The 13,318-nt window shown below is 42.3% G+C and overlaps 1 protein-coding gene across 1 annotated transcript in view; it reads left to right on the forward strand.

Annotated features, from left to right (window-relative positions):
- Positions 1–227: 227 nt before the first annotated feature.
- The window catches only part of GLT8D2 (glycosyltransferase 8 domain containing 2), a 56,694-nt gene continuing 43,603 nt past the window's right edge, over positions 228–13,318 (forward strand). Inside the window, exons 1-4 of the mRNA XM_082256498.1 lie at positions 228–361; positions 459–511; positions 9,177–9,218; positions 9,322–9,414. Of these exons, the coding sequence (XP_082112624.1) occupies positions 9,200–9,218; positions 9,322–9,414 (112 nt within the window). The 5' untranslated portion in view covers positions 228–361; positions 459–511; positions 9,177–9,199. The remainder of the gene's footprint in view (positions 362–458; positions 512–9,176; positions 9,219–9,321; positions 9,415–13,318) is intronic.

The raw sequence follows: 13,318 nt of genomic DNA on the forward strand, positions 1-13,318 counted from the left end.
CAAAAATGTGGGGGTTTGCTCACTTTTGTAAGATACTGTAGGAAGCATTCTATACTACTAAGATAAAAAAAATGATGTCCTTATGATTAAATAAAATGTCTATGTGTACAGCCTTGGTCTGCTGTTGTCCCTGTATTTGTGTATACAGTACAGCCTGTTTGGCTTTCTAGCTGCAGAGTTCTAATTTCCAGTCTGTGCAGAACACTAGAGAGATTTACAGATGTTGGAAAGACTCCCATCTGGAACTCATTCCTTTCTGTCTCTGTGAGCAAATGTAGCATTTCATTTTACAGAGGAGTTTATCACACTGGATGGGACAAAGGAAAAGCCCTGGGTTGCAGTCAATGCCTATATTATCCTGGTACACCTACATTTACAGATGAAGATAACTCCCAGCTTGGATTACTGATAATAATTACAAACTAATGTGGATTTTTTTTTTTTTGTTTTTTTTTTAGCCCACTCCCCTGAAATGTCTGGTGAGAACTCGGCCTGAAGCACTCTCGCCTTGGTATGTAAAACTTACCTGGTTAATTGCCCAATGTTTTCTTACTGAATGTAACTATAACAGACTGCAAGTTATTGCTTACATGGCGTATTTTTAATATAAGTGTGCAATAGTAAAAGAAAAGTCATAAAGAAACTATAGTTTTTGTGCAAAATAGCCACATAGCTTACTCAGAACAAAAGGACCGTTTCAGGAAGACTTTTTATATTGTTAGTTCCTAAACGGCCTCCATCGCATGAAATTAAACTTAGATTGAAGTTTTTTTGTCTCCGGGCACAGGAAATAACAATCACGTTTTGTCATCGTCTGCTAGCTGCCTTAACCTTTTCAGCACTCGAGTTCTTATATTTACCACGTCACTTGTTTAAACGTGCAACGTGTTTCATTTAGCAGTACTAAAGAAAAAAATGAAAAGCATAGTCATAGTTCTGTTTTTTTTTTTATTACGCTTACTACATAGAAGTTAACTCCTAAGTGAAAAGTACTTAGCTACCAGAACCTATATATAATCCAACTACCTCAAGGTGATTTGTGATTGGGTGCTGCTCTTTGCGTACCACTTTTTTTTTCAAAATCAGATTGTCTGCGCTGTGTCACAAATCGTAAGTGAAAATTCAAACCACAATAAAAATACAGTGGGTATAGAAAATAATCACTCCCCTTTAAAAGAATCACATTTTGTTGCATCGAAGCCTGAAATGAAGACAGACACCGTTTTGTTTTAACCAGCTGTAAAGGCATTGAATAGATACAATAATTCACACAAATAACTGTGCTAAATAGAAAACTAAAATAAGCTGCAACTTAACAGTGAGATATACAGTAAACCCCCCTCCATTGCGGGGGTTACGTTCCGGACCCAGCCGCGAAAAGTGAAAATCCACAAAATAGAAAAACCCTATTAAAATGCATTGTAGGCATGTTTTTTTTTACTGTCACTGTATGTGTAAAAGCATTTTAAGGTCTTTAAACACACTTTTAAAACAATAGAAACTTATTTAAACACATAAAAGATACTGAGAGACATAGCAAGAGCGATGGAAAACACAAAAATATTTCATTTTTAATGATTTATATAGTAAAATAACATTACAAAAAAAAACGCAATATACCGGGACCGCAAAAACTGAACCGCGATGGAGCGGGGGTTTACTGTACACTTAAAACCATATGCAAAAAATAAGTTGCACTACACTTGAAATCAAAAAGTGATTGTGAAAAAAATCGTGATGCGAACAAACACCAAACTAGTGATATTTAAGCAAAAATAATAGTCCAAAAGTGATATGGTATAAGTCCAACCATGGAGTGTTCAGATCCAAGTTGAAGCGTGCAGAGTTAAAATGCCACCACCTTTAACCGGTTGCCGACTGCGCACAGTATATTTACTGCGGCAGTCAGCCCCGGCCAGGCAGAGTGACGTAGATCTACGTCACTCGCCTGTCACTGGCATTGGAGCCAATAGCGGGCGAGCGCGCCCCCGCTGAGGCGCGCGCCCGCTGAGGCTCGTTCAGGGAGGAGAGCGGGCGTGTGACCGGTGGACCCGATGTCCGCCGGTCACTCGCCGATTGTCGGTACAGCGGGAGAAAGGCAGAGCGGCTAATGTAAACAAGCCGCCTGTCATTCTCCCCTGTGTAAAAATGGAGATCAGACGGTTCTACTATGTAGAACCGTTGATCTTTGTTTTTACACCAATAGCCATGTCCCAATACAGTTAGAATCACGCCCCTAGGACACACTTAACCCCTCCCTGTCCAATACAGTAAACCCCTTCCCTGCCAGTGTCATTTTTGCAGTAACAGTGCATATATTTAGCACTGATTACTGTAGTAATGTCACTGGTAACCCCAAAAGTGTCAAAAATGTCAGTCAAGGGTCCGATCTGTTTGCCGCAATGTCGCAGTACCGCAAAAAAAATCGCAGATCGCCACCATTACTCGTTAAAAAAAAAAACACCAAAAATGACAAAAATCTTTCCCTTTGTTAGTAAACGCGATAACTTTTGCGCAAACCAATCAAAATATGCTTTTTGAGATTTTTTTTACCAAACATATGTAGCATAAAACAATTTGGCCGAAAATGTTAAAAAATTTTGATTTTTACATTTTTTTGGGGGGAATTTCATATAAAAAAAGTGAAAAATATTGCTATTTTTGCAAAAATTACGCTCTTTTTTTGTTTATAGCGCATGATCAAAAAAATCGCACAGGTGATCAAATACCACCAAAAGAAAGCTCTGTTTGTGGAAAAAAAAGTACATGAAATTCGTTTAGGTACAGCGTCGCACGACCACGCAATTGTCCGTTAAAGTCACGCAGTAAAAAATCGCAAAAAAACCCCTGGTCAGGAAGGGGGTAAAATCTTATCGAATAGATACATTCAACATAACAACCATATATAAAATTAGAATTCCAGATGAGACTGAGATGTGTCTTTCATTATCTCCAGGCAGTTATCTGTCCTTTTGGTATATAAGCACTTGCAGAGTAGTATGTGTAACTATGATCAATGTTTAAATTATTAATTATCATTTAAATACACTTGCTATGTCTACACCTCTGCCTGAAATCCTTTAATCCAGGTATAGATCACCATGCACACTAGAACATTAATTGACTAAAAATGTATTATGTTGGCATCTGTAGTATAATGCAAGTAATAGGCTTTATTTTAAAGCTCAACTATAGGCACAAAAACTTTCAGGAACAATATAAATCTGCAATGTGTGCATCAAATTAATTTGCAAACCCAGATATTGCTTGTTAAAATAGCATCTATCATTGAGTTAAATCATCATTGTGCTGTACATGGCCTGTGCAGAGAACAGAGCTGTGGGCGCGGGCCCAGCAGACCCACCCACTACAGGTTACCTGTAGAAAGCTACAGAAGGGGCGGATACAAGACCAGTCACCCTGCACAAGGGAAGAGAGCAGCAGCGAAAGGTCTTTATTACAGGAAGCTCCTGCACAGAGGCCAATATTTACACTGGATTACTGCACAGATTTGGAGGAAATAAACAAAGAACACTAAAAAGGAAAAATACATTGGGGTTGATTTACTAAAGGCAAAGAGACTGTGTACTTTGCAAAGTGCAGTTGCCCTCTGCAAGTGCAGTTGCTCCAGAGCTTAACCACTTTACCACTAGAGGATTTTGCTGTCTTACGTCTGGGCCACTTTTTGCGATTCGGCGCTGTGCGAATTTAACTGACAATTGCGCGGTCGTGCGACGCCATAACCAAACTAAATTTACCTCATTTTTTTCCCACAAACCGAGCTTTCTTTTGGTGGTATTTGATCACCTGTGCGATTTTTACTTTTTGCGCTATAAACAAAAAAAGAGCGTAAATTTAGAAAAAACAACAATATTTTTCACATTTTTTTATATGAAATTCCCCCCCAAAAAATGTAAAAATCAAAATTTTTTTACATTTTTGGCCAATTTGTTTTCTGCTACCTATGTTTGGTAAAAAAATTCACAATAAGCGTATTTTGATTGGTTTGCGCAAAAGTTATTGCGTTTACTAACTAAGGGAAAGATTTCTGTCATTTTTGGAGTTTTTTTTTTTAATGAGTAATGGCGGCGATCTGCGATTTTTTTTGCGGGACTGCGACATTGCGGCAGACAGATCGGACCCTTGACTGACATTTTTGACACTTTTGGGGGTACCAGTGACATTACTGCAGTAATCAGTGCTATATATATGCACTGTTACTGTAAAAATGACACTGGCAGGGAAGGTGTTAATTTTATTGGAGAGGGAGGGGTTAATGTATGCCTGGTGCTTACTGACGTGTGTGGGGGGAGGTGACTGTGTGACACAAGGACAGATCCAGGGTTCAGCTATGCTGAACCCTGCAATCTGACCCTGCCTGTCACTTAGGAGATCCGCCCGCTTTGTTTACACCAGCAGGCGGATCTCCACACTAGATCCCCGACGATCGGGGAAGAGCAGCGGCGATTGCCGCTGCTCCTCCCCTGGCCCGACTCCTGCTGTGACTGAATACAGCGGGAGCGAGCCCCCGGCGGCGTGCACTTTGCAAAGTGCACAGTCTTTTTGCCTTTAGTAAATCAATTCTATTGGCTCTTGTATTTAGAAAACATTTGCTTATCCTGGAGTTAATATGGGACCATGATATTTTGTTTTGGACTGAGTAGAGAAGAGCTAGAAACTCTATCAGGACTAAAAAGTCCTGTCCCATTGACATCTGTTATACCCATTTCTTATCTTGCTGTCACAAGGACAGACAGGTAAGCTATCCTCAGCAAGGTCACAGACAGGAATAAAGCTGTATATGGGTTAGCCAGGGTAAGGACAAAATACCATGCCAAACCCACTTTGTTACATACAACATCTATGTCTATGAAAACTGTCCTGTGTCTGCCTACTTCCTAGCAGATAATAAGATAATACCTCATTTGAAAATCTCAATTTTTTTACAACAAATAGGCTTTGCACCTTTGCAATGAATCTAGTTGTCTAAGCTGAGTACAAAAAGATAAAACGCATTGGGTATCACTGTGCCCTGTGAGTGCAGGTGCTTCTGCACGCATAAATGAGAACAGATGTGGACTTACAAGTAGATATTTGCAGCTAGATTTAAAAATTATGCACAGCTGTCACAAGACAGGCCCTGTTTCGTTTTGTATATTAGAGGGTGTATAAACCCTAACAATAATTTTTTATTTGCTCCCTCTTGGTGTGTTAAATATACAATTTAAAGCATTTTGTTATATGTGTTCGATAAGTGCAAAAAACATCTGTGGATTATGCCAGAAATCAAGTAAGCGTGTAACTTCCTGAGCACTCTGTCTGTGCTGCATGTATCAGCATTATCGATTATGTATCAGCATTATCGATTATGGGTCCTGCCCAGCAGACTACAGAACACCTTCCCTGCATTAAAGAGGTTGTAAACCTCAGAAATATTTAAAAAAAAAAAATGAACACCTGAAAGACAAACACATAATGCGCTAGTATGCATTGCATACTAGCTCATTATGAAATACTTACCTTAGAACGAAGCCTCGCAGTGCCGTAGCTCACCTGTCCCATGGGTGACATGTTCGGTCACCCTTCTTCCGGGTTTGCGGCATCCGGCCATCTGATTGGCTCTAGCCGCAATGACGTCACTCCCGTGCATGCGCGCGGGAGCCGATGGTCGTGGGGGGCTCTGAAGGAACAGCACAAGCGGCCGTTCCTTCAGAGCACATGCGCCAGTGATGTCACTGGCTGCATGCAAAGTAAATATCTCCTAAAACGGTACATGTTTAGGAGATATTTACAGTACCTATAGGTAAGTCTTATCATAGGCTTACCTATAGGTACAAGTTGCAGAGGAGGGATTACTTCCTCTTTACTGGAGATTGGGATAGGGCAGGGGTGTCAAACTCAATTTCTTCGCGGGCCGCATCATCATTATGATTGCCCTCTAAAGGGCCGGTTTAATCTGTAAGACTAGATGTCCAGAGCACCCCACCCCCTCCTACATCAGATGTCAAAAGACCCCCCACCATGAGAAGTCAAAAGCTCCCCACCCTCCCTTACATCATAGTACACCCCTCTTACTTTGCACAGCTTCTGGGAAGAAGTTGGGGCATTGCTGGGAAGCAGAAAGTGCAGGGTCTAGAGGAGGACCAAAGGAGGGCTAGAACTCTCCTGCAGCTGCAGGAGGGGTGCGAGGGCCACATAAAATGGCCTGGAGGGCCTGATTCGGCCCGCGGGTCTTGTGTTTGACACATATGGGATAGGGGAAGTGTTCTGTAGTCCCAATACATTTCAAACTGGTGTAGCGCTACTTCCATAGGAGCCGCAGAATTACTGTCCAGGTCTTCCAAAACTTCTGCTTCGCAGTCAGGCACACAACAGGCTCATTGACTCTTTCTTCAAGGACCAGTCTAGAGGATGTTGTTTTTGTGTTTTTTTTATTTTTGGAGAACTTGGATAGGGTTAAGGGAAGTGGTGGGATACTCCAAAGATAAGAACTATGAGCAACTTGAGGACTTGGTATTCCTTTCTGAGCAAGCTATAATGAAGGGCTTGTAAAAAAAACAGTAGACTTTTGCTTAAGTAGTATTTAGAGCTACAAGAGCAGAGTCCCTTCAAGTAGGAGATTATCTAGACAAAGCTCTTCAGGACACCAGCCGGTGTCCCCTTTAACAGACCCACAACCAACTATAAGGCACAAGAGGGGTAGCTAGAACACAAGGTCCCCAAGATCTCTGAATGTCTGTACTCACAAGGACAGATGTTAACCTCCTTCTAATCTTCCAAACGACACCTTCCAGTAATGCCACACAGCTCTTTGACAGACAGGTCTTCTCAGTCAGCTTCTCCTTCACACCTGGGTCTCAGCATTCCTCCTGTCAGGTTGCCGAACCTGAGGCCTTGCCAACAGCAGCATCTGCCTAGGAGGGCAGCATGCCCTCCCAGGCTGAACTAATCCACTCTGGGAAAAGACCCTCAGCTCTGTGTGCTCCCAGAATATATGTGTAGCACCCAGGGCCGGCGCTACCTATAGGCGAGGTAGGCGCCGGCCTAGAGCGCACTGCTGACAGGGGGCGCCGCCGCCACCTGTAACAAGTGAGGTGCGATCCGCACCGAGTGCAGACTCAGTAAGGGTGTCTGTCGCCGTCTGCCTAACACAGCGGTGTCCCGCACAGCCGCGGCATCTCCACTGAGTCTGCACCGAGGCTTCAGTGACACTGGCAGAAGAGCCAGAGATCAGTGTGAGAGCGAGTCTCCTCCCTTGCTCCTCCTATATGATAGAGCAGGGCGGAATTTTCTCACACGATCTCCAGCATCTCATGAGGAGGGGTGAGTCATGGAAGGGGGTGGGGAGAGGGTCAGGGAGAAGTGTGTGGACTGCCCCCTTACTAGGTAGGTGCTAGTAAGAGAATATAGTTTGTGCTCTGTCTGCTTACCAGAAGAGCTGCAGGTAATTCTATATTGTTCTCTGCCTACCAGAGAGTAGGATCGGTTAGTGAAGTCTGCTCATTGTTCTCAGAGTGCAACTCATTTTGTCTATACTATGTTTCACACTGGTCCAATAGGGAAGCATGTTGGACCGTGAGAGGAAACCTGACGAATGGGTGCACAGGCTTTTGATACAGTCCTGATGATTGGCAGAGGGAAAGTTGCCTCGGTACATGTTGGGATACTTTATAAAAGCCGGGAGCACATGTGCTTGAGGTCTTTCATTGGGGAGCGGAGTTCGGGAGGGAGGGGGCGGCTGCCTTCTCCTCTGTAGAGGTGCCATGCGGCCTCAGGGGAGTCATCCTGAGGGCATGGAGAGCAACAGTGAGGAGCTGAACCTAGAGGTCCAGGGAAGCTGACTGAGAGGGGAGTCACTGGAGGATCTGTCTCTGCAGTGCAGCGAGTACAAAAACTTGTGTCAACGGGCCTGACCTGAGGGGGGCCACCCATGCTCCTAGGATAGTCAGTGGACAGATGTCAGCTGAAAGGGGATGCTAGAGAGAGAGAGAGTATCCTGAAGATAAGATATTGTTCGCCAAATCGTCTTGTCAGAGAGTAAAGAGAGAAAGAGACTTAACCCCATCTACACTTGTGGCAGTCTAGCTGTTCCTAAGTACTAAAGAAGTTTTGAAGATAGAAGCCCTCATCTATGTGAATAGCTCAGTTGGAGAATCCCACTAATCCCTTTTCCTATCCCAATTACAAAATAAACAACAAAAAACCAACACCCCTAGACTGTTTATTTCTGTGAAGAGCCAACAGCAGCAAGTAGGGATTGAGGAACTTTATCTTATTATAACAGTGTGCTGGTAACTAGGGGAGCCCAAAGCCGTATGAGACAGAAAAAGATGACCGCACTCCGATGTAGATCAAAATTGGAGTATGTTTATTCCACGTCAAACAATAGGCAAAGTTTAAAACATGGACTTGGTAATGAGTAAGCGACATCTCTAATCGTGAAACGCGTCTACCTTTTCTGTCCTGCACTCACAGTGTGATGTTTTAAACTTTGTCTATTGTTTGACGTGGAATAAACATACTCCAATTTTGATCTACATCGGAGTGCGGTCATATTTTTCTGTCTCAACTAGGGGAGCCCGCAGAGTCAATATCCAGCAGTCCCTGCGGGGGGCAGTGCTACATATGCAGTCTCCCAGCCTGCCATCAGAGCCAGGGTCAGGCCAAGGCTGCATCAATATTCATGCTGCCCTCTGCATAGCTCCACATCTATCATCCAGAAACTTCTCAAGTTACCTGGATACAGAGGGTGCTATCAGGCAGACTGGCAGCAGCAGAGCACATGGAGCTGACCTAGACCTACCTACAGTGAGCCAAACTATGCTTTTACCTTACCTTACCTTACGTTTGCTGCACCTACCTAGAGGGTGCTACACTAGCATAGATGTGCCTGCTGGTATCTGCGTGTGTTATGCACCTAGTAGACTATAACAGTCTATTCTTGTATTAACAATAGCAGTCAGCCCTGAAAACCTAAACTGTCTGCTTACTGGTCATCCAAAACCAGATAGATAGCAAGGCAGCTGTATTTGGTGTCTATGGACACCTTAAGTAATCTGGGCTACCTGATTCTACTGAATCCTACATTTTTTTATTTTTTATTATTATTATATAAGAGAATGAATAGCAGTTTTTAATACTATTGAATGCTTTTAAATGTGCTTTATGTTTTGTAGGTGCTTCTACAACATTCAACTTTATGGCTATTCTAAGGAAACGTAAGTAGCTAATTGTTGTTACCCCATGTAAATACTGTATATGATTCAGACAAACTGTGATTTTCTCTGCTTATGTAACCAAAATATTTTTATGATTTTGCAGTTAATCACATACTGCTGCTTCTACTTGTGTTGACAATTTGTGGCATATGGTATAGCACCATCTATAAGGTGCCTACTATCACGAAAGATGAAGGTAAAACAATGCATGTTATTTTTAAGCCACATATACTTTGGTACATAGTTAGTGAGGTTGAAAAAAAGACACCAGTCCATCCAGTTCAACCTATGATGTGTGTGTTTGCTGTTAACCGTACATTGTATACCCCTGTATGTTGTGGTCTTTAAGGTGCCCATCTAATTTTTTTTTTAAACTATCGATGCTCCCTGCTGATAGCACTGCTTGTGGAAGAGAATTCCACATCCTTACCTCCTTACCTTAAAGAACCCCTTACGCAATTTATGGTTAAACCGCTTTTCTCCTAGTTTTAGTGAGTGGCCCGAGTCTTATTGCATTCCCTTTCTCTGAAAAGTTTGTTCCCTGTGCTAAGGTCACCAGTACGGTATTTGTACATTTATATCATATTCCCTCTCAAACGTTTCTTCTCCACAGAGAATAAGTTCAACGCTTGTAGTCTTTCCTCATAGCTAATGTCCTCCATTCCCCTAATTATCTTTGTTGCCCTTCTCTAGACTCTCTCCAGTTACAGCACATCCTTTCTGAGGACGGAAGCCCAGAACTGGATGGCATATTCAAGATGTGGTCAGACCAGAGTCTTGTAGAGTAGGAGAATAATCTCTTTATCTCTGGAGTGAATCCCCTTTTTTATACATGCCAGTATTCTGTTGGCTTTGCTTGCAGAAGCTTGGCATTGCATGCCATTGCTAAGGCTGTTGTCTACTAGGACCCCCAGGTCCTTTTCTAACTTAGATTCACCCAGAGGTTCACCGCCTAGCGAGTAACTTGCGTTCGTATTTCTGAAACCCAAGTGCATTACCTTACATTTTTCAACATTAAACCTCATCTGCCATGTAGTTGCCCACCCCATTATTTTGTTCAGGTCTGCTTGTAGCATTACCACATCCTGCATAGAAGATATTGGCCTGCTTAGCTTAGTATTGTCCACAAATACCAAGATTGTGCTGGTTATCCCATCCTCTAGGTCGCTTATGAATAACTTAAACAGGATTGGTCCAAAGACAGATCCTTGGGGGACCCCACTTTCCACACCCGACCAATCCAAGTACTCCCCATTTATCACCACCCTCTGGACTCAATCCTGGAGCCAGTTTTCAATACAGGTACTCACCCTATGGCCCATACCTACGTACCTTAGTTTGTACAGTAAGCGTTTGTGGGGAACTGTGTCAAATGCCTTTGCAAAGTCCAGATACACCACATCCACAGGCCTTCCTTTATCTAGATGGCAACTTACTTCTTCATAGGAGGTTAATAGATTGGTCTGGCAAGAAAGATTTTTCATAAATCCATGCTGATTACTACTAATAATACCGTTTTAATTACTAAAGTCTTGTATATTAGTCCCTTATCATCCCCTTCAAAATCTTGCAGACTGCTAATAATAGGCTACCCGGCCTATAGTTCCCTGGGATATATCTGGGCCCTTTTTTAATATTGGTACCACTTTGGCTTTACTCTAATCAGCTGGCACCATTCCTGTCAGTAGACTATCCATAAAAATTAAGAACAATGGTTCTCACAAGGTATCCAGACAGATGGGACTGGAAGTGTGTGAAGCAAAGCTATTTAAAGAGCATGTAAACCCAACATGTCATATTCCTGATATGTGCCTGCTGTACCATGTACTTGTATGAAAAAGTATTCTGATCTCTTTGTATTGCTTTCTTTGTGTGAAATTCCTGGTGTTCCTGCCAGTCCCTCTGCTTTCCTATTAAAAACTTACCACACTAGGCAGGGGAACACACCCTGGTCAGTTCTCTAACTGTGCTGCGAACTTGGCCTGCTCTCCTCCAATGATTAATCTTGTCCTGACACACCCCTCCTACACAGCCTTACACTTAGAAAATCAGTGTACTGTTGTTTCTCTTCCTCCAGCTCTTATGCAACTGAGAACTGAGGGAATGTGATCACTTATAAAAAAAAAAGGGGGGGAAAAAAAGGTATTTATGTTTTTTTTATATCTATACACAAATTAACCGACCTATCTGTAAAATACCCATGGTTCAAGTGACCTTATCTGTACCTGCTGGTACTGAGACTGAATTCATTACAGTCGGCTACTCCTACAGCCACAGCAGAGGAGCCTTGACTGAGGAGCTGAGAAAACCCTGACCTTGCCAGCTCAGCCAAAACCACATCTCTGCTGGGGGGTGAGGCTTCTGCGGTTGGTAGTGGCAATCAGACCTAGAATCACCAAAAACAGAACCGGAGGGGGTCTGTAGTGGGTTCCATGCCCTGCTGTAGGTGTTAAAGGGGGGAGACAGAGGCATTATCCTTCCCTGGATACTCCTAGGGGGAGATGGTAGAAGAGAAGCTGCAAGGGACTTCAGAGGAGACCCCTTTATCTGCCCAGTGTAAAGCTGCTATGCAGACTCTTACTTGTGCCCATGGTCTTTTCTTTTTTTTTTTTAATTCAGATTTTATTTTTGAAGTTTTAACAATAAACAACAACAAAGGCAACCAAAAAAAAAAAGATTAACATTGGATTTAATAATGGATCTTAAAAAAATATATAAGGAACGACAACTTAAGGCCTCATGGCTTTACACCCTTGCTGAAGTGCCCCTGCACAGTCGGACCCACAGCACCTCAAATGAGCCTTGTGTGTTCCCAGGCATGGAAAATGTAATAGAGCTATCAAACTTGTCAAGGTTGCAATGGATTAGAATGTGGATGAGCGTAATTATAGGACCCTAAAGATGTTAAGGAGGAGATAGAGAGTGAAAGACAACTGTGGTTCAACAACAATATGAGGGAGTATCTAAGGGTACTCAATCCTTTATCACAACAAGGAGTCTTCCATTTATTGGGAGAAGTATAATAGTTGCCGGCAAAATTGGAGCTGGTAAAGACAAGGTAATACTCAAGAGAATTGGATGCAGGGGTCAAGACTGGAGCATTAGGGCTCATTCACGCCAAACGTGCATGAAAACTGAACATCAATTTCCCATTAGTTTACATCAGTTTTCATGTGTGTTGACATCGGTTTTTGTGCATGTCAGTTATGTACCCTGTTCACACCAATGTTGATTTCATGTCAGTTTTTTTCTGTGCAAAACTGATGTCTCTACACCATGGTGTGAACGAGGCCTTACTGTCATTGATGCTGATATAAAGATGGTTATGGTGCCAGATCTGCATTTCTGCAAGTGAAAAGACCAAATTTGTTGCCTAAGAACTGTTTTCACTAGTTGTACAATCTGGATTGATCTTTTGCCAAAGCTAGGTGGCGGTCGAGTTCAAGTTATACCTCTAGCTATTGAAGTTCAGAGACTGGGATTCTACTATGCAAGGATTCTACAGGAAGAACCCTCTGTATGTGTACAGCAAGAAAAATGTAAAAGGTTGGGCGATAATTGTTTTATGTTGGCTGAGCCGTGATGGTCGTTGGCGTGGCACAGAGCTCTGAAAGGATCACACGGATATGCTGTCCCTTAGGAGCACATGCGCCGGTGATATTACCGGCTGCATGTAGTGTAAATATCTCCTAAACCTGCTAGGATATTCACTGTACCTACAAGTAAGCCTTATTATAGGCTTACCTTTAGGTACAAGTTAAAAATAAGACTTAAAAAAAAAAAGAAAAAAAAAAAAAAAAGAAAAAAAAAAATAAGACTTTATTACCGCTGTAAAAGAAGCTTAGTCACAGGCCTGAGTTCAGGAAAAAGTCTCAAGGGCTAAATTGGACTGTTGTACTTTTTGCACATAGTTTGTTAAATTAGATAGGATCTATTCTTTCAGTTTTCATGTTATAAATAATTGCAGTATAATTGTAGCTGTAAAATGTATGGTCTTTAACCACTTCAGCTCTAGAAGGTTTACCCCCCTTCATAACCAGCTAATTTTTTGTGAAACGGCACTGCGTTATTTTAACTGACAATTGTGCGGTTGTGCGATG

This window comes from Pelophylax lessonae (genome assembly GCF_965119305.1).
Source record: "Pelophylax lessonae genome assembly, chromosome: 4".
NCBI lineage: Eukaryota > Metazoa > Chordata > Amphibia > Anura > Ranidae > Pelophylax > Pelophylax lessonae.